At 39.0% G+C, this 22,428-nt stretch overlaps 1 protein-coding gene across 5 annotated transcripts; it reads left to right on the top strand.

Annotated features, from left to right (window-relative positions):
- The first annotated feature begins 438 nt into the window (after window positions 1-438).
- Window positions 439-22,409, top strand: LOC123716975 (transcription factor 12). 5 transcript variants are annotated; one of them, XM_045672719.1, is made up of 16 exons: window positions 439-568; window positions 8,531-9,047; window positions 13,707-13,875; window positions 14,561-14,703; window positions 14,930-15,106; window positions 15,906-16,028; window positions 16,417-16,485; window positions 17,338-17,446; window positions 17,640-17,714; window positions 18,077-18,182; window positions 18,291-18,392; window positions 19,419-19,460; window positions 19,574-19,669; window positions 20,000-20,145; window positions 20,319-20,428; window positions 20,512-22,409. In XM_045672719.1, the coding sequence occupies exons 2-16, from the start codon at window positions 8,631-8,633 to the stop codon at window positions 20,560-20,562; spliced, it is 1,935 nt and encodes a 644-aa protein (XP_045528675.1). In that variant the 5' UTR covers window positions 439-568; window positions 8,531-8,630; the 3' UTR covers window positions 20,563-22,409. The 5 variants fall into 5 exon arrangements, with proteins under 5 accessions (XP_045528675.1, XP_045528672.1, XP_045528673.1 ...); XM_045672716.1 differs by lacking the exons at window positions 439-568; window positions 18,291-18,392; window positions 19,419-19,460 and having other exon boundaries at window positions 8,519-9,047; XM_045672717.1 differs by lacking the exons at window positions 439-568; window positions 19,419-19,460; window positions 19,574-19,669 and having other exon boundaries at window positions 8,519-9,047; window positions 18,303-18,392.
- The last annotated feature ends 19 nt before the right edge of the window (window positions 22,410-22,428 follow it).

The raw sequence follows: 22,428 nt of genomic DNA, 5'->3' as shown, positions 1-22,428 counted from the left end.
ATTGTTACGTTGTGCGTAAGTGCGGCAACGGCGCGCGGTTTTTGGGGTTGCCTGATCGTAGAGAGCTTTTGCTCCCGGTTAAACGGAGAAAATATATTTTTCAGTGTTTATCTCTATCTCTTTCACAAATAGTACAGGAATTGTTGCTTGTGTGACGACTAAACCTTTTAAATATATGTATTTTAAAACAAACGCGCTCTTTCGGGAATGGTAGGGTTTGTTTATTTCTTTAATATGCATATAATATAATTTAACTTAAATCTCTTATGGCTGTAAAATTATTTTTGGCATTTAGTTTAAAATAGAAATAAAGAAATTGTTTGATATATAGTTATTATTTAACCCTGCTATTCTATTATAAATTAATGTGAAAAATTCAAATTGGTAATTTTATCGCGCGCCTGGTCACCCGACGGCGAAGTGAGCGGCAGTCGGCCATGGGCTCGCTTTGACAGTGGTCGTGACAGCGTGCGTGGTTTTCGCGCCAATCGTATTGAAAAGTTTTTCTACAACTTATTGTGTAGTGAGCGTGAACTAGGGTGTGCTTATGTTAAGTTTATAATCTATGGTAAGATAATGTGGTGTCTCGAGTTTCTTAGCAGTGAATACGGCTCCAGGATATGTAGTTATTGCTCTATGGATTATTAGACGTCTGTATTTTATTGTTTTTACGGCTTTCTTGGTGAGTGTTGGATGTGACGTTAGGACGTGTGAAAACATTTTCATTCTTTTTTTAATCATCTGTTCCATAGATAATATTATTGGGAATTTCAAGCAGATCGTATGTATGTACTATACATACGATCTGCTTGAAATTCCCAATACGAGTTTAAAAAATATTACTATAAGGGCAGAAGGAAAAGTAATAACCGTGAACAACAACTAAGTAGGACGTTTAGTGCACATTTTAAGCCATTCATCATAACTTTGCGTCTTTAATCCGGAACTTTTATAATTACTTACCTACAATATTCGTAATTACTTTTACAAGTTCTTATAGAAAACTTTAAATATAAAAATTCAAATACGTATAAATGAAATTAAGATAGTGGATATTAATTCCAAATAGTACATAGCTTTATATATTATGATTTTTAAATAGATGATTACCTACACCGGTTTAGTCACGGTACAAGATTTAATTATGAATTTTAATAATTTACCGATGGAAGCTGAGATATTGTAAGAAAGTTAAACAAAACAAAGGGTATTGTAATGAGATTGTTTTGATTTAATTTTATTACAACTACTTGTAATATCAAGATTTATGTAACAATCACAATTCATAGTCATAGTGTAATCATCCAGGTTCCTAAGAGATACCCTATATTTTTAATACAATCCCGTGAGAATGCTTCCTGTAAAGCTCGCGACAATATTTTTTTCAAAATTTACAACAGCTCTTCAATGTGTCACCCTAGACAAAAGCAGGCCTCGCTATATAATCCAGTTCTAAATAATATCAATAGTTTAATTATTTTAATAAATGGTAACGTTTGTAGGTCATGTCTGCAAAGTTTGGAAGACACAGCCCCATTTCTTTAACCCCCTATATCGGAGCACCACGTCAGTGAAGCTATTCCTTTGAATATTTTATTGGGTTGCGAATAAAAATCGATTAGTAGTCAACTGGGACGCGATAATTGCTTCTAGCTTTCTGTAATTGTGGCTCGGACGTTGTCAGGAGGCGGCTTTTTATTCGCCTTTTACATTGAAACGTCTTTGGTAGGAATTATTAGTATATTTACTAAAGCACACTGATCTGAAGAACTGTATTATTGATGGGTTAAAATGTTTGTGTTGTTTATTCCGAATTTTAAACTAAAGTATCAAAGACTAAATATAATAAATTGTTAAGGTCCCAATAGCTTTTTTGTTATCGGTGCTGCAAAAGACCTCCGTAAACTTTTCCGAACAAGTTTCATGAAACAGATACACAAATCTGACGCCCAGACCTAAACAAGTCATAGCGGCACTGGTTTTTTTAAATTTTTTTTTTCTCTGAACTATGTAGAGTCAAAGGGAAAGTGCAATCCACCATTATCACCGGATGGCATTACACAAAGTGGCCCGGGGTGGAGGTGTCGAGTTCGACTCCTGTAACGTGACACGAACATCCGTCCCCGGTGTCTTCACTGAGATTGAAGTTGCGTGATTCAAGACCTTTCAATATTTCACACGCTAAGTTCACATTAAAGCTAAAATATCATCATCTCTGTCATGTCACACATCACATCATGTTTCACGTTACAAGGAGGACAATTTGATACTTAGCACTATATGTTATAGAAAGGCTATACATGTGTGACAATTGCACGCTCGCAATAGCGCAGCATACGACTCACTAGAGGACTCTTTGTATTAAGACGTTGCATGGGTCCGCCATTCGCGAATGTACAATGTACATACATAAAATATAGGAATAAAGAAAACAATAACAATAGCAAATAATTAACACATCAAGGTTTTGAAATAGACTCGCGAAACATCTCCATGGCATTGCTCTTGAAAATTTCTACTGAGTCATTTTTCTTCACAATTTTATTGTAAATTCCGAGACAATCTCTTAGCAGGACCATTAAACGATTAGTAAACTATATAACCATAGGTCTTTCAAGGAAAGAGCGTATCAATTCTTTAAATGTCGGCAACGCACTCGCGAGCCCTCTGGCATTGAGAGTCCATGGGCGGCGGTATCACCTAATATCAGATGAGCCTTCTGCCTGTTTGCTGTACCCCGTTCTATGAAAAAAAACAAGAGCTTTTCTATTTCTATTCTCTTATCGCAACAATAAATTAATGTTTAACCATGTAAACGTAGCAACATCGTATCCTTTTGCGATGAGGACGTAAAGACCTTGTTAAACAAGGTATAGGTACCCACATGAGCTAGTTATTCTCAGTGAAGTAGGTATGTAATAAATGATTCATCCCAATACATTCCTGCATAATGTGCTACACATATGTAATACACCTAACAATGTACACGCTTTGAACATTTAATTTCTAATAGGGTTCGAGGGAAAACACAAAGAAGTGAATATTCTTTTGATTCCCTTAATTTTTTTTTTTTGTTAGTATAAATAGGCGTTAAATCAGAATTATTGTGTGGTGGATGAACCTTGTATGATAGAAGCTTTAACTTGAAACATATGTCTGGTTTGTCTTTGTAATCTTGGTTTGATAAACCTATGAGTGAAGTTTAGTATATATTTTGCATTGTCAAGACAGTTTCTTGGAAGCAAGTTGTGTAGGAAAGTTTCTTGTAGTCAGCGTATGTAAGTAGACATTACTATGCAGGAATGCGAGCTCCGAAGAATATAGAATGCCGCATCATGGCGGCGCGCTGTCTACGCGACCACTTAGAGGTGTTTCACACGAGTTGCGTTAACTGAGAACGAAGCTGCTTATAAAAACCTGGGTGTAGGTGAAGCTAGGGCAAACATTTATTGGTGTAGGTTTCTTTTAGTTTCGTTATGCTAAAGTTTAGTTTTTCAAGAAACAAGGCTTCAATGGTGTGAGCGATCCTTGTGTGTGAACAATTTTATAGGAGACAGCTGTAGAAATGAAGCACTAAATTGGTCATATTGAAACTGATAGAAACCGCATTCGCCAATTAGGATATTAAACGGCCAATACACAAAATTAACGTAAGCATAACGTGTACAGTCGTCCCTATAATGACGGATTGTTTTTAAATCGCAACGTGACTCGTGTGAACCGACCATAAGTTACGTTTCCAATGCACGGTTTACCTGTGTCGGTGAATAAATACAGTTTTTCCTTAGATTTTCCTCTAACCTTGATACACACTATCTATTTTGTAGGAATTTTATCACTATAATTATCAAACTAGTAGTAATCATTAATTTGTATGTCATCGTTACTACGCGAATATATTAAGCAAGGAGTCAGAAAATCACAATTGCACAAAACGTGTTAAAAAATGGATCCTGCTATGTATTTAGTTAATTATCCTAGATTTCTCTGAAGCAATGTATCTCCCAACGTTGTGCCACGCCCCAGAGGGGGCAATTTGAGTGTTGAGGGGGCTATTCGTAAGTTTATTAAAAATATTTGGATACATAATTTTAGTGTTGTTTTAATGTTTATGTTTTCAAAATTTTGTTACTGTCTTTCGTTAACAATTTCCTAGTAATTTCGTCCTAAAACCTTAAGTGAACAATTAACTTGTTAATATTTAAAATTTTGTATGTAACATAGTTTTAGATATGCCAACATACATATATGGTCTTGTTTCCTATCTGATATATTAAGATCTCAGAATACCCACTGGACTGCTAACTTATAGCATTTAGTGTATACATATATATATTAATGAACTGGTACTATAAACTATAGTTCCCAGGTGACACGGAAACATCACATGTATGTACGTCACAGCTGACAGGTGTGACATCGGTTCGGTCAAGGCTCGACTCCCGGCAAATACTTCCGATCAGCTGAGCTGCTTCATTGATAATTTTCTTTTGATTAATCTGTTCACATCCTAATTTATGTCAACCGTCTCGGTAGCTCATCTGTCAGAACCTTATAAAATGTGATATATGTTTTAAAGTATATGACGGTCATAAGCTATAACTTGTATGTTTATTAGCAAAAAACGTTATAAACTTTCTCTGTATTGGTGGAAACATTTAACAATTGTTCTCCATACTAATTTGCTATAATTTATACAAATAAGTACCTAAACGTAGATCGATTGAGGCTCTCAGTTCATTAACAAATACTATGTCTAAGTTAAGAAAAACTAAACAAAAGCTCCTTAAGTACTGATGTCCAAGATTATTTAGATATTTCCAGTGACAAAAACCTCTTAAGCAAACAGCCTCCCACAAAGCTAATACTACTATAGTCATATTAATATGTTTAACTGAATTATTATTATATTTTAGACTCGGAATTATGTTAAAATATATAATTTTAGCCTCAACTCATACATGTTATATACATGCTAATAAACGAATATACATATTGCATCAGTGGTTCGGCACCTGCCCGCCAGCTGTCTACAACCGGTTCGAATCCCGTATCGTGCACCTTTACGATTCTGACCCGGATTTTTAGTTTATATTTATTTTTATATTCTCGAAACCTTCGCCATTTGGGCCGATCGCGATCGAAGTTATGTATTTTTATGATACCACTAAAGAAAGTAAAAATGTGGTGCTCGTACAGAGTACAGGTCGTTTATTATTTAAATTTCTTATCATCCGGTCAACATATATTGATTAGCACTGTTATGAAACACATATATTTATTGAAAAAACGCTTAATCTTAGGGTTTAATCCTGGTTCAGTTTGTGTATTTGTTTTTTAATACCTTAAAAGAGTTGTCAACTTACGAAGTCTACCTACTAAAGATGTCACGTTTGCATTTAAGATCTTTAAGAATCAGGTTGATGGCCCCTAATTAAAAAAAAAAACTAAATTTAAATTTCGTGTACCCTCTGGATACCCCCAGGCACACCATCTTCCAATTTGTCCCTCCTTTCAGCAGAACGAGCTTTGGCCAAAAGTCACCGTCAAACATATTCTGATTAATGAGCTACGTCTGGATGGCCATAGTTGCTTTGAAACCGATTTTCCATTAGTTTTTGAATTTTTTGCCTATAAGTAGGTTTGTCATATTAAATATTGTATTTTGCCGAGTGCCAAAGCTCATCTTTTATACATAAATAAATAAATGTAATTTACATTTTAAAAGACCGGCAACCCACTCGCGATCCCTCTGTTATTGAGAGTGTCCATGGGCGGTATTACTTAACATCAGGTGAGCCTCCTGCCCGTTTAGCCCCTATTCTATAAAAGAAAAAGAATTATCTTGCGAATATATGAAAATATTAACTATTACGTCAATTGACACATTACCATATGTAATAGTGCTTAGTGGAGCATCATTATTTCTCGTTTCTCGGTCAAATCTTTGAAAATGCCCTTATGTAGCTCGATGAACCCTTTTTTGCTGTGCAAGCGCATCGGACCACCGGCGTTGGTAACCCTATACATACCACCTACCACGAATGCAAGAGAATGCAAATTATACCACATCTTAATAACTTTGTACTAACGGTTTTATGTGAGCTTGGATTTGGCATCGTTTTAAATAACCTCTTGTTTGCACCACTACTGTTAAGATCTCTCGTCCACATCATATTCCTGAAGAATGTAGGGTTTATGACCAATTAGTAATTTTTCATTATTAATACGTATATTTTTGGCATTATTTGGCACTGCAAATGATATTACAGTAAACCCCCTTATAAACGGTACGCTTATAAGTCAATTTTAATTAAGCGAATTCGGTCTTTCGATTAACACGGGTTTTGTCCCATTTGTAGTAGTCTCGTACCCCATATAACGCGTGACGTACAAATGATTCACGTTTAAATTTTAAGAAAACAGATAAAAATGTAAAAACTAAATATGTGCGTTCATTATAAATGTCACAGTACAGAAAGATAACGCGTTCAATCCCCGCGTACATAACGCGTTACGAGGTACGAGGATACTCCTACAATGAGTTTCCTATAACGCGGAACCAATCTACCGTATTATAGGAAGAAACTTCAAATATATTTTCGATTTGTTATGTAGTATATAATTATAAAATAACTTAAAACTGTCTAATTACATAAGTTCGTATAAGGAGAGCAATTTAACCGTAAAGGCAGCAAAAGGCGATCAACATTTTATAATCAATTAAACTGTAATTATTATACGATTTTGCATATGTAATTGGTTGCTGAAATTACTCGGGTTTAATCGATTTTTTTTGTTGAATTCTTTGATTCCTAAAAGATTATAGTATACCTAAATAGTCGCAGTTATGTATATAATTATCTCTTGGATTTCTTAAAAGTGTGCTGTGCTTACTGGAAGGCGCCCTTCGCTGACCAGATGTCATTATTATTGAGAAAGAAGACCTAAGTTGACTACAAAGGCTTCAGCATCATAGTCAACACATGTACTTTAAAATATGCCTTACTTATGCTTGTAAGTTACTACTGAGATATACAAGAATACTTTTATGATTTATTAAAGAACTAAATATAATAGGTTACTATTTGAGTAGAAACTCCCTACACAGGCGTAGGCCTCCTCCAAGGAATGCCATTATTCTCTTACACAAGCCCCCTGAAGCCAGTATGGGATAGCCGTTTTAGAAAAGTTCTACCATGGAGTTTGGGATCTAGCTTTGCGTCGTTTACCTTTTATTTCTTTCCAAGGTGTTACTTGTTCTGTTCATCTTCCGTCTTGAAGTCGTGACTTTTGTCAGCTTACGTATTTTTTGAATTCGTATATAACACTTGGTATATTGCGCTCCAGACCTTTCTAACAACCTTATGATATATCCAACTAAAATTGGTGTGGTCAATCCATCCATCCATCCATGCCGGTTGAGCAGTGTTGGCCTAGTGGCTACAGCGTGCGACTGTCAACTCTGAGGTCGTAGGTTCGAGCCCCAGCTGTGCACCAATGGATTTTCTTTCTATGTGCGCATTTAATATTCGCTTGAACGGTGAAGGAAAACATCGTGAGGAAACCGGCTTGTCAGGCACAGAAGGCTGATCACCTATTTACCTATTCTATTTACAAATGATCATGAAACAGATACAGTAATCTGAGGCCCAGACCTAAAAGGTTGTAGCGCTATTGATTTTTTATTTATTTATATAATACTTGGTATATTGCGCTCCAGATCTCTCTAACAACCTTATGATATATCCAATTAAAATTGGTGTGGTCCATCCATGCTTCCGGCAATAGACAATAAACACATATTTACAATTACAAAATCAGCTGTTCGAAATCACATAATAAAAAATTAAGTACAAAGAAAGCAACTACCTGCTTTCTCTTTGTCGCGAGTTCGATTCCCAGGGCGGTGAAATTTCATTTGGAAAGGGTCCCGAAGGATGCAAGGTGTAAATGCGTACCTGCACTAAGTCACTGTAGCGTGGAATCGATTCGCCCTTAAGTTGAAAGATTTTGCCGAGTTCTACTAACTATTATTATTTCTCACACCAAATTTGTAATTCTATTCGATGAAAAAATATGTTGAGGATTAAACATGTATTCAGTGTTACTGACATTGCATTTTTTCATTTGCTATGAGTTATATATGGATCTGGTCTTCTATAACACATAAAACTTTATTTTAAATAAAAAATGTTGCCATATACCCTTGTTATTAAATGGAGATAGGTTATTGATTATGTAAAATTACTTCCTCTCACAACCCCCGAAGGTTAACCCCTTTGAGATAAAAAAATGTATTAAAAAGTATCTTCACGTTGTCAACGAGTTAAACAAGCGCTTGGATATTTTGTTCATAGATTATGTTCAAGCACTCCTTTGTGCTTTTCATGTTTAATAACTTAGTTTATATATATATAAAAATATATTATTTTTAAATAGGTAAAATAAAATTCTATTTAGATTATTGTCACCAAAGATTCGTTACACTTACGAAGAAAAGCCGTTCAAACTATAACTATCCTTACAGTTTTATATTTATACAAGTGTGAAAACGTGATTGGGAACAATAAGTGCCTTAATATGTGTTAACGAACTGTCAATAATGTCAAAGTGCAAACACAAAGACGATGGCCCTACGAAATGACATGGATTCCAGTTTCCTCCCGGCGGACCCGCCGCCACACTCGGACGTGCCCTACCAGCCAAAGACAGACCTGGCAACGGAGTACTTTAACACATTCAACCAAATATGCGAAAACTATCGAGACGACAGGATCCCAGAGCCTAGGCCACCGGAACTGAGGCCCGTAGATAGCATACGATCCTCGGCAGATACCCTCCGAGTGTCCTCCGAAATCCTCGACGGCAGCAGAGAGTTCATAAGCACGGATTTTCAGAGACTGGACTTCAGTGAAAAGTTCTTGAAGGATGAACAGGTTTTTCAGTTCGGTCAGCCGGATGCGTCTGCGCTACTCAGAGTGCGAGCGAGACGAAGGTATAATGAGGAGCACGGAATACCGACGGTGACCAGTCAGGAAAGTGGGGTAAGTTGTACGCGAAGATTCGTATTTCACATATTTTAATCAATCCACTTGATCCTCAATCAAAGGTACAATCAATTCGAGACCTCCACATATAAACATTTGTTGGAATACATCTTAGTTCAAACGTAACTCGTCATAATATTATGTCGTAGCGAGTATATGTCCCCGCCTACGAGCAGCCAAACTAGTCTCGCTAATTATAATAACAACGTAAACACTACGGAAATAAACGCGAACTCGTAACGTGATTTTAGACCATAACATTTTTATTCTGCTTCAATTGTTTTTTATTTTATTTTATTAAAGTACATCACGTCATATGCATTTTCTACAGTGTTACAATCTATCTATCTATCTATATTAAAATATGTGACAATTATGGTGAACAATAAAAAAAAATCAATACAACTACAACCTTTTTACGCCTGGGCTTCAGATTCTGTATCCGTTTAATGAAATCATTTGTAAATCGAATAGGTAAATAGGTGTTCAGCCTTCTGTGCCTGACGCACGCCGTCGACTTTTTGGGTCTAAGGCAAGCCGGTTTCCTCACGATGTTTTCCTTCACCGTTCGAGCTAATGTTAAATGCGCATATAGAAAATCCATTGGTGCACAGCTGGGGCTCGAACCTACGACCTCAGAGTTGACAGTCGCACGCTGTAGCCACTAGGCCAACACTGCTTAATTTTACAAGTTTAGTTATTAGGTCAATTTTCAAAAGCTTAATTTTTTTTATTAATTTATCACTTCACTACCGCATATATCAAGCTTTTAATGTTCAGTGTTTTTATCGACTTAAATAATTGTTGTTAACTGAAGAACTATTCATTGCTATAATACAAATTATAACAATCAAGTGATTCACTTTCCACTGATAATGTTATGTTTTAATCACACCTGCGGTTAGATTAGGAAAGGAAGGATTTTATATCTATTAAATTTATAGTAAATGTCGATTGTGGAGTGGATTGTATTCCTTGCTCCATTAGCGCGGCTTTCGCGAAATTGTCGTATCTAGTTACGTCTCGCTAAGAGCTTCTTATATATTTTTAACTAGCTTTGAATTTTATCCGGAGATTTCGACCATAAATGGGCAAGGTATTATATTCGCCCTGAATATAATACTGTAATACACCAAATTTCTCTGAATTTATATTAATTTGTCAATTCCATATAATTAATACTAATGTTTTGCGTATCTTAACACCTTCAATTGTCAAACTAAATAACTTTATTAAATTCCTGTTCCTAGTTTTCGAATAATAAAAAAAAACGGTTTTAAGAGAATTCCTATACGATTTCCTATAACGCGTCATATGGATACTTTATATTAAGATATAGAGGCCGTAAGAGTGTTGCAAGTCTTTAAATTTATTCAAAATGTTCTTTTTGATCATTTTTCTTCTGCCTCGTAATTAGCTACCACTTATATATATATTAATTGTGAGTCAATTAACCTTTGGCAGTGCTTTTACATGTCTAACATACATATTTTTATTTTTCTTTTATGTAATTTTAGTTATAGTTGCATGTTATTGTGAGTTTTTTTTGTTAATTAATTATGCACTTCTTGTACTTACCCTTTTCTTTTATTGTCTCATATTAGGGTTGCCTGGAAGAAATGGCTTGTTAGCGATAAGGCCGCCTGTCGCCTAATAACTTATGTAACCTACTTATTTTTTGTTGTTTTATTTGTATAATAGTAGTATACCATAAGGTAACGATGTATAAATTAATTAAAATAAATAATAGGTTTAATATGAGACGTAAGTTTTTAAGGTAATGGCTATTATATTGTATGTTATCTGCGAGATATAATATTGATTGGGATCATAATAATTTAAAAGATAGCATAACGACTTTATCGACATGTTACGTCCTGTTTTACCTTTAATTACAATTAAACATATATATATTTCATGTGTCTGAATTCTTTTGGTGTTTATATTCAAAAAGGCATGTCGTGTGTGTGTCGCACACCAGGAAGTGGTGACGTCACAGGAATAGCGATAAATGCTTACTACAGCATGGGGAATGTTTAGAAGAGTTGTTCGGTCTAATACCCGCAGCTGAGTTTCATTATCGGACGTCAAGGCAAAATACCAAATACCATCCGTATCACCTCGACGTCCGTCGTTCCACAACTGAGCGTTTTCTAAAGCAGCTTTTGCCGCGCACCACCACTATGTGGAACCAGCTGCCCACTGAAGTATTTCCGAACCAATTCGACTTAGGGTCCTTCAAGAAAAGAGCGTACCAATTCTTGAAAGGCCGGCAACGCACTTGCGAGCCTTCTGGCACTGTGAGCGTCCATGGGCGGCGGTATCACTTAACATCAAGTGAGCCTATTGCCCGTTTGCCTCCTATTACATTTAAAAAAATGTTGCTTTGGTTCGAACTAAATGTAATAGGCGTAAGAAAGTGGGAAGCTGCGGCTGGCGAAGGTAACACTTAAATATGGTTGCCGATGTCTATAAATATTGTGTGAGTCAGTTATCCAGATATAACAATACGCCTCCGTTAACTCTTCATTTATTCGTTATTCTTGATACTTTCACCTTTAGAATATAGCCTAGAACGTGTCCTCTATGTCAAAGGCGGTTTAGTTTGACCGCGAAAGCGTCTAAAATCGAAAATCTTATTTGGTACATTTGTGAAAGGCTAAAAGCTCTTATGTGCTAACATCTCGAACTAACAGGATCAGCGGATAAATAAAAGGAAGTAAATAATATTGTGATACTGAATTTTTACCTATATATTACAAAATGTATTTTCTAAAATACATAACTTATAATGAACATGTTACAAAAACGTGCAACAATGCATTTCCAGTTTTGTTTTTACTAGTATTTTTAGTTTTTTTTTTAATTTGTCAGCCCACTTTGGATAGATTCAAGCGAAACCGCCGTATACAACTAGACGACTATAGGAGCAATGCAATAATTTCAATTAGTCAATTTCCTCGTTGTAAGTTGTAACGGCCGAGTTGTTTGCTCAGTGCCTAATGTAGCGAACAATGTCCGTGCGTACACCGCTGGGCATTTTAAAACACACGACTCATTAAATTCACTTATGTTCGTAATTACTAAACATTGGTGGGCGAATTATATCATTCTTAACCCTTTAAAAAAACATAATAATAGTCGTAAGGTCTGGGCCTCTGATTTCTAATTCATGATCATTTGTCAATATAATGGTCGAGTAGATGATCAGCCTCGTGTGCCTGACACGCGCCGTCGACATTCATTCAAAAGTCCATTGGTGTGCAGCCGGGCGTCGAACCTACGACCTTAAGGATGACAACAACACTGCTGCAAAATAAGTTAACATCCATGCACTATTATGCGAAAAAGTCATACAAATATTTACAATACAATTTGACAGAAAGCTCAGCTTTTTTGACACATTTTGACTTAATTAAGCCTATAATGACATTACGGTAGAAATCTTTGTTGATATAAATTCACGTCTCGAGTGATTTTCACTAATGGTCCGCCAAAAACAGATAAAGATAGTCTCGTCGACTATATTTTTAAGTATGTTGTACTTAAACTCAATTTAAAGTGTATTGACAAATTGTTAATAAAACTATTTTCTCTACATCAAAACATGTCCAGCAGTGTACTGAGACAATGATCGCAATTAACCGCGTGCTTTCCACTGGACAATAGCGACATATACGGCTGCGAGTGTACTTTTATGGTAACAGGTTCAAATCCCTGGTACCGCTGATTTGTACATGTGACGAATTCGATTTATAATCCAAGATTGTTTGACGATTGGCATTCTCTTTGAATGAGGTTATCTATTGCCTCTGTGGATTACTTAGAAGTAATTTAAAATCGTCAAATAGAGAACAAATACTAGTTAATATAGGAACAGGAAATCGATGTATTTGTATATCTAGACAAGAGTTTCTACCCCGGATAATCCCCGTTTGCGATAGCACCATGAACAAATAATGGTGGCTTGTAAGCGGAATTATAAGTCTTTGTATATGGTAAGATGTATGGGATAACATTTCATGGTACAATGGCGCTAGTCCCATTGGACAGTGCCTGTGTTTTGAATATGAAAGTCCAACCTGATTCATACAATATCTTAGCTTAGATTACGCGTATCAGTTGAATATCAGAGATATGTTGCTCAAGCAGTGACTAACAGGGTATTTATTGTGAAATTTCTATATTGTCTGGCTGTTTTTGGCTCTACCGCTCGAGTCGCCGTACTTGTAAGCTATAGATTTATGAACGGTGAACTTAATTGGATATTGGTAAGGGAAAGTTCCTTCGCGCTGTTGATAATAATTGAAAAGTCATTAATTAATCATTGACTCGATGTATGTATGTATTTCAATACGAGTCAGTAATGTCTAAATAAATGTTTCCTAACGATTTTTGGATCATACTATACTTTTTAAAATTCGTAACTCCAAACCTACATAATTTTTAATGTCAAAAAGTAAGTAAATTTTCAAAACATAGTAAAAAATGTTTCCAAAAGCCCCCTGTAACAATTAAACTGTGTGTGTGTGCCCAAATGGCGAAGGCTCCACATTGGGAACTATTTTAACTACACGTGATGAAGGCGTACGTTAACACGGGGCTATACAATATTCTTGATAGATCTTAAACTAATCCGAAACTTGTGTGTTTCAGTATGGCAGTGATGAGTTCGGTCACGACTCCCCGAGCCGGTATGCGTCACCAAAAGGCGCAGGAGGGGGTGCAGCGGGCTACCAGGAGCCCTATTATGGTGGCGAGTGGGCTTCGGGGTACTACCAACCACCGCCACCGTATCATCATGACCCTTATGCCACATCACCTGGTGAGTATACATGATAGGAGTTCCAGGGCCAATTCTTGAAATAATTAATAAGCTAACGACGATATTGATCTATTTCAATATTCGTAGCGTAGATGGAACAAATTTAGAAATACTTGGTAATAAACCTTAGCTTTTATAATCGCTATTGGAGTTACATGATAAGCCTGCTGGTATCGGTGATCTGAAAGCAAAATCAGCATAATGATATTTTTTATTCAATTTATTTGTATTATTTAGGTATAATTAATTAATTACGTCCCCAAATCTAAAATGGGAAGAAAAATGCCTATTTCATTTCATGTATTTGTTTTACGATATTATACTAGTGTTAGTAAAAATATGAAGACACGTAAGAATTTTTTCCATAGAAGTGTTAGTAAAAATATGAAGATATTTATATCTTCATACCGGAAGAATCTTGAAATTTGATTTCAATGAATCATGTTAACGTAATGCATCGGTTAAAGATTAATAATTCCTTATAAAATCACGCTTACTTATGATTGACTAACAATAATTTATATTTTAACTGTACTTTCGAACCCCTCACAGCTTGTCGTTATTTGTGTTAAATACCATACTATAGAATTGATGAATTCTAAAACACTTATTCGTAATAGATAAACCTACATAAACAGCAAAGAGTACTTTTCGTGGCGTTAACCATGTCATCGTACGATTCCAGGCATAGGGGCGGGCGCGTCTGGTGAGCCGAGCGCGGCGGGCGGCGCAGAGCTACCGCTGCCCCCCATGTCGTCATTTAGAGCAGCCGCCCCTGTGCACTCACCGACAGATCCGATGCTCGTCGCCAAACCTACTATGCAGCCGGTATGATATACTTTTGTTTCCTTTTATACGTCCCAAACTACTCTAGACTCTAACTAGTCCCACCCTCTCCACTGAGTCTTTGCATGACAATCTGGTTTTGTCACAGATCGAACTTGAGCATTATCAAGGACAGCTTCGTTTATTTTGTCCATCAATTATTTAGAAGAAGGCTTAGAAAATGCACAGTATAAAAACTGATTAATACTGAAATATTATTTTCGGACAGATGTACGGCGGAGCTGCAGGAGCGGCGGTCAGTGGAGCTGGCGAAGCCGGTTCGCTGTCTTCTTACGGGTCATCGCCCTCCACACCCGTACATTCTCCACCCCCGCTGCATGCGCGGCTGTATCCGCCGCTCAAACACTCGCCACATCACCCGCATCACGCGCATCATAATGGACAGGTGTCGTATTGAATTCCATTTGACTGGCTTTTAAATCTTAATCTTAATGGAAGAAAAGCGATGGTTAATGGCTCTGTTTTATTCATTGGGGAAGACATATTTCTTCAAAAACGTGTCTTTTAGTATTGTCTTTTGTTAACATAGCTTTTACACATTGAATGAAAACACTTTTTTACTGGATTGAAGCTATGTATTATTATAAATTTACAATTATTTTACATACACATATTGCAGTACGGCTTTCGTCATGGTCGCTCAGCTGATGACCTCCTTGTATACCATATAGATAGGTGGGCAGAGGCAATTGAGTCCTTTGGCGGTAAATTTGGACATAGCGAAAGCCTTCGATCGGGTGTGGCACAGAGCACTACTCTCGAAGCTTCCAGCTTATGGGCTCCCCGAGAAATTATGCAACTGGATTTCCAGCTTTCTCGCTGATGGGAGCATTTAGGTCGTCATCGACGGAGCATGCTCCGACCTTAAACCCGTCAATGCTGGTGTCCCACAAGGCTGTGTCCTATGCCCGACACTGTTTCTTCGGCATATCAATGACATGTTGCAACTTAGCAACATACATTGGTATGCGGGCGACAGCACTGGGGATACTTTTTACACTGGCCGGGCAGGTATTTCTCGGGCTGTTTTCGATGAGATCGACGTCACCGTGACCACGCACGCTATAAAGCACGCGAAACGTCGGAAAAAATACATAGCTTCAATCCGCTAAAAAAGTGTTTTCTATCAACGTATCTTTTATTATTTTCATCTCGATTTAAAACGAAGCACAATGGTGTTTCAGCAAGCGAACTGGGTGTCATCGGGAGTGTCATCACCGCCCAGCGCTTCGACCCCCCACGCGCCATTAACTAACGCGGTGCTCCCCAACGGACACCACGTCGGCGTGTTCCCGCCACCGGTCATGGTAAGAGCTTCCGAACTACTTTTGCCAGAAGGGTTGTCAAAGAAACCGGATCTTTCTGTCAAATTGTATTGTAAATATTTGTATACTTTTGGCATGATAGTGCATGGATGTTAACTCAATTTATATCATTTCTCATTCTTCATTAGTGTTTCAGAATAGTGTTTTATTTGATGTTTTATTTTTGTGTGTTTCAATACGGCGATCCGGCTTGGAGCTAGTTGACTTTTTAGTTAGTGATGTGTAGTTCCTACTCTAGACGTAGCGCTGTCGTAGTGACGAGTCTTAACCTTTTCTCTCTTAATACAAAGTAAATACGTTGTGCGAGTCGTGGTAGTTTGATAAGTAAAGCGCATAGCTCCAAGCGGTCGCTAACGCGTGGCACGTGCAGGGTGCTCCGGCCGAACAGAGGCAGCTGGACGAGGCCATGGTCTTCCTCCGCGAGCACAACGACGTCGGGGTACGTATACAATCTCTCCGACTGTTAATAGTCCAGGATCCCGATATAAAACGACCTTCGCCGAGTTGTTTATTTCATGAAACCTATTTTATATTTCATTTTATAAATGGGCGGGCTTTAAACGGCCTCTGTGCCGTGTCCTCTTCTATCGCACGGGATGGTCGGTTGGGACCTTTCAGTCGCACGTATTCACTCGCAGCAATATTTCACTTTTCAAAATTCGGGATTGATTTTTCGTAGGCAATATTATACTATCGTGTTCATAATGAAATAATATTTATTTTAATTTAATTTTAATTCAATAATCAGGTCGGTGCAAAATGCTAGTATCGATTTAACTGAGAGTTGGGATCGGAAAGGAATAAGCAACCCAACGTTTGCATATTCTATGGGTTTCAGACTTTCGATTGGTATAGAATCTGTCTAATAATGAAACGGTGAAATTTTTAAAAAACATTTTTTTTTTAAATTAATCATATCATGTACTGAAATTTGTTAGACAACCCATATGCATTACATATACAAATATACAATTCGAAGAAGGTCGTTTTGTATCGGGATCCTATACTACGCACTCTGCGACCTCCACTCATTCGTAAATACCATCAATGAAGTAGGTCCCACTCACAGTGGACCCCGAAGGATACTTTTTGATTAATTGCATTACAATTCGTTCTTAATTATCTTCAAATGGCGCTATTTAAAGTCGCAAGTGGTGCACGATCGCTCCTGGCGATGACCTTGGCTGTGGCATGGCGTTGCTTCATTGTCATTTGAGCTGCGTGTGAATTGTTTTATATAAAATGAACTACGGTCTGCGTACTCGGATTAACGAGTCGTGTGTTGCGATAGGGCGCCCGAATGGAGGAGAGACTGGACGACGCCATCAACGTGCTTCGAAATCACGCGGAGGCGCCCGACATGTATCCGCAGGATGTTCACACGCACCAGCCGCCGCAGGGTAAGCTTCCCGGCTCCTTTGGCAAATACACTCGGAGAGCTTCATTTATGTGTTTAAATGTTCGTCTCTGAACAATTACTGTGTAATGGCGATGCCCGTTCATGGCTTCGTAGCGACTCAATTTGGTATACTAGAGCGCCGTTCCAACCTGTCCTGTGAATACGCCAAGTAATGATGATTTCTCCCTTTGCAGCGAGTCGGCTCGGCGGCCTGGCGCATCTTCAGCCGGAGCCCGTCAAGATGGAGCGGCATCTCTTGCCCAATACGAGTCAGTAGTTTCTCTTTGCTTCGAATATTGAGTTTATTTTAGAAACACAAGTCGACAACACACACAACACAATAATTTGTTTTTTGTATTATTATGTATGCCTATCTTACGTAATTTAATACATTTTTTTTTCCTTTATTCACAGAAGAGATCGCTCGTAAGCGATGAGGCCGCCAGTTGCCCTCCTTTTGATTTAATTATGTTCAATTTTTTATACATTGTAGTGTAACGAAGTGTAAATAAATAAACTGATATTATTAGTATTTTGACAGATCAGTGCGTAGACTGGGTTCAGTTAGTTTTAATGTTGGTTAACAAAACGGCAAACGACCAATGTAATAGATGATTTGTGATGTTTGCAGAAAAGCGCAAAGAGCCGCCGGACTCGGGGCTGGACTCGAAGCCGTCCTCCTCGGGGTCGGGCGACGCCCTCGGCAAGCCGCCCAACAACAAGCGGTCGAGGAGATAGTGAGTTGACATTTAGTTTGGCTACGAGAAGAGAGTTTCCAAAACTTGTTTCGCTCGTGAATATATTAAGTGTGACCTTCCGCGTCCGTACTGACATAAACCGCACAGTTTGTCCGTCAGCTGCTCCTCGGCCGACGAGGACGACCTGGACCCCGACGCGAAGGCGGCGCGCGAGAGAGAGCGGCGCCAGGCCAACAACGTCCGAGAGAGGTCCTTCACTGTCTTTTTTCTCGCTTCGCTCACTCCGGCCGACGGCGGACGGAGGTCTTTTGCTCTGCTCGTCCGTCCGCCGTCGGCCCCAACGTTCATTTGACATTATGTTTTGTGTGGACTTTGAGATGTGCCAATACTCCGTCACCGCTGATAGCTCGCAGAACAGCTAGTATTGTCTTTTGTTAAAATAGCTTTTACACATTAAGAAAAACACTTTTTGAACGGATTAAAGCTATGTATTATGATTAAAACTTATAGTTATTTACACAATTCCAAATTTTAATTTTTTTCCGACGTTTCACGTATTTTTCAGTGTGCATGGTCACGGTGACTGAAGACGAAAGGTGTTGAATGTCAAACGTATCACAGCTGTAGAGAAAGTTGTGTTATCTGTTTTTGCGGATCCGCAAGTCCATGAGTCATTTCTGCAAAAACCCGTCACCTTTTAGCCCGGGGAAATAAATACAGATAACACAACTTTCTCTGCAGCTGTGATACTTTTGACATTTAACACCTTTCGTCTTCAGTCACCGTGACCATGCACGCTGAAAAATACGCGAAACGTCGGAAAAAAATTAAAAATTGGAATTGTGTAAATAACTATAAGTTTTAATAATAATACATAGCTTTAATCCGTTCAAAAAGTGTTTTCCGCAGAACAGCTTTTCTTCGAAACCAAAATTAATTTCCTTCATAATCTGCCTCGTGGGAGTCACAGGAAGTGCATCCTTGTATTGGTGTATCTCAGTTTTTGTGTATTGTTATGCGATTGAATCCACGTTCCGTCTCATGTCAGCTTATTTCTCAACTTTTTCCGAATGTATCTTTTACTAACGATAGCCATTGTCAGTTTCAGCTTCTTCATTATAACGAGAGTTTGGGTCACGGTGTGGTTTGTTTTTAATCTCAATTGTGTGAACACGGTCGTTTTGACTCAAAAGATGCGTGCGTATACTGCGATTGCTAACTTTCATCTCATCGCCTAACGAGTGCTCTGCTGCGGCAGCTCCGTTTTGTCCCCAGGTGGTCGGCTGGACTCTCTCGCGCGCCGTCTTCCGCTCGAAGGTAATTTGAGGCGAGCGAATATTTGGTTCTTTTTATACTATTTATTTGACGAATACGAAGACGCCGCAGTAGTTCTTAAATATATGGCAATAAGGTATATATTTGCACGATAGTTGCTCGTCAGCCGACGAAGGCGACGACGAATCGGATCCGCATTCGAAGGCCCTGCGGGAGAGGGAGAGGCGGCAGGCGAACAACGCGAGAGAGAGGTAGGCCCAGCCCCAGGTAGGACAGACGTATCTTTTAGCAAAACGCACCGACGCGTTCCCCTAGCCCCACTGTGACCCAAAGATTAAGCGAATGGCAGAAGTGACTCTGTAAAGATTAAAATGTTGAATCGAGTGGGCCTCTAGGCCTCGGCCTCGCTGCTTGAAGTCGAGTTACATACAGTTCTGTATGAAAAGCTTAAAAACGCTTAAGTAAATTGAGCTTAATTATTTACGAAGCCATCGTGACGTTTGCGCCGAGGCCTAAGACTCCCGTGTTCAATTTAGATAAATAACAGTGAATGACGCTAACGAAGCGATCGATGCAAACAGGATACGAATAAGGGACATAAACGAGGCGCTGAAGGAGCTGGGCAGGATGTGCATGACGCACCTGAAGAGCGACAAGCCCCAAACGAAGCTCGGCATCCTCAACATGGCCGTCGAAGTCATCATGACGCTCGAACAGCAAGTCAGAGGTCGGTGTCATTTTTTAAATAATTTTTTTACCTCGACTTCACAAATTTTTCCTTAAATCACATTTTTTTCAATTAGTGTTTGCCATAGCCGGGTTGATCTTTCCCGTTGTTCCTATGTTCCGATGTATGTATATCGTTGAGTATATATACATGCGTGTGCGTCTGTCCCGCAGAGCGCAACTTGAACCCGAAGGCCGCCTGCCTGAAGAGGCGCGAGGAGGAGAAGGCGGAGGACGCTCCGAAGCTGCTCGCCGCGCCCTTGCACCACTACCAGCACATGCCGGTACGCGCCGGACCCGTTCAGACGTCTCGAGAGGCCCGTTTCGATAGACGAGCGTATTAATAATCATCCCTTTCGATCCCCAGGGCATGGGCCAGGTGTCGGGTCAGCCGCCTTCGGGGCCGCCGCAGCAATAACGAATCGGCTCCAACGCGCACGCTCACATCGCTTACCGCCTCTAGCCGGCACCGGGACACGCCTCCGTGCTCTTTGCGCTTAATGTCATCCGAAGTGATCGTTTCGTTCGTTTTCGTCCGACCGAAGCGGAGTTGCAGAAATAGCTGGCTCTCTCGTTCTCTTTCTCTTCAGCTCTTGGATCGTTTCTTTTCTGATTTTTAGTTATTCGTTTCGTGTTTCTCCATGTCGGTCTCCGCGCGGAGCGTCGAACGCGCTCGTAGACATTCCAATCGGACGGAAACAATAATCGCAAAGAGCACGCTCAGCGTCAGACACGCGCCAGCCTACGGTCACTCGGGTCGAGTCGAGATCGTCCGTACCGTGTGTCAGTGCGCGAGTGACTAATTGGACTCTAAATAGGACTTAAGTGTGTATATTACCTAGGCCTAGGGAATAGTTTTATAACCTGAACCATCGAGATGGAATTTTTTAATGTCTCACGCCCGAAGACGAGAGGAAGCGGAAAATTGTAAAATAATATTAGATATAGATAATAATAAATATATAAGAAAAAGATATTTTAATTACGATTTTAAATAATTTCGCTGCCATAAGCGTAGAATAAGGTCCGGAGTCCGTTTTCGTGGCGACACCGCTCCGCCGTCCCCCCGTCCCCGTCTTTGCGTTCACGGTCCCCGATTTTAAGCTCGACAATAACTCCCCGAAGGTGGACTCTGGACATCTCTATTAGAATTTTCTTTCGAGACGAGCTCGAGGGTGACCCGTCCGGAGACGGCGTCGTCCGTCGGCGTGCCGTTCCCCGTCTCCGCGGAGGAGCCTCGGTCGGAGGCGGAGGTGGGGAAGAGCGCGCGGTAATCGTCGGCTGCTAACTTAAGTGACGTACTTAAGATTTCTTTTTAACTCCAGTGATTTTTTTACGATTTTACCCCGTATACAGGTCTTTTACGCGTTTGCGTATTTTTTATTTATATTCGGTAGCTATTGTTTTGATTTGATAGCGTACTTATGTTTTCGAAGCTCGATTATGAATTACTTTTCGATGTTAATCGGCCGCATGACAAGTGTAATTTTGCTCGACGAATCGGTGTAAGAATTTTAATTGTAACGTTTCGTTTTGTATTGAAAGATTTATTGTTCGGCGACACTCGACAGTTGTAAATACGAGGAAGCTCAATTTTGTCGCGTCTCGAATCGATCGCTTCTCCACACGGTCAACTACGATTCGTACCAAATTAGTAGTCCGCTACGCGTGAGGTACGAATTCGGTAGTTCCCCTCGATTCCCCGCCCAAAACTTGTATTATATAGAGATAAGTTGAACCGCCATTTTGGTGAAACCGAGGGTTTCATCGAAATGGCCGACTCGGATGATTGATTATTGGAAAGTTCAAATATTTTTTTAGTATTTCTTAGCGTTTAAGTCACTTTATGACCGCTGTCTAGCTTAGTTGACTTCTTCCATTTAGCGTTAATTTTAAGTTTTTTTTTATTATTAGTTTTGTTGTCCGTAGGGTCTACGCGAAATCGATGTGAAGCTCAAAACGTCGCGTCTCGCTCCGATAATCTAATCTACGTTGGTAGAAAGGAGACGGCACGATTTTATGCTTGATGTCGATTTCGTCCAAAAAACCAGTAATTTATTGGAATATGCTCAGGTTAAGAGGCACTGGAGTTGTTTTCCTTCTGTTCTGTTACAAATCCTGGCGATTGTGTAATCGAGGCTGCTCTGTTATTGCCTCGCGTAGACGTCCCCCTCCCACTGTTCAAATGAATATAAATACAAGAAAGCTCTTATTATAAAAGGAATAATTATAATTAAATATAAATGTGCCATTCATTTTGCTAAAGGTGTGTTTTATTTACTTC

This window comes from Pieris brassicae, chromosome 12, assembly GCF_905147105.1.
Source record: "Pieris brassicae chromosome 12, ilPieBrab1.1, whole genome shotgun sequence".
NCBI classification, from domain to species: domain Eukaryota; kingdom Metazoa; phylum Arthropoda; class Insecta; order Lepidoptera; family Pieridae; genus Pieris; species Pieris brassicae.
Note: the sequence above shows the minus strand (reverse complement) of the source record. Positions and strands in the feature narration are given on the sequence as shown.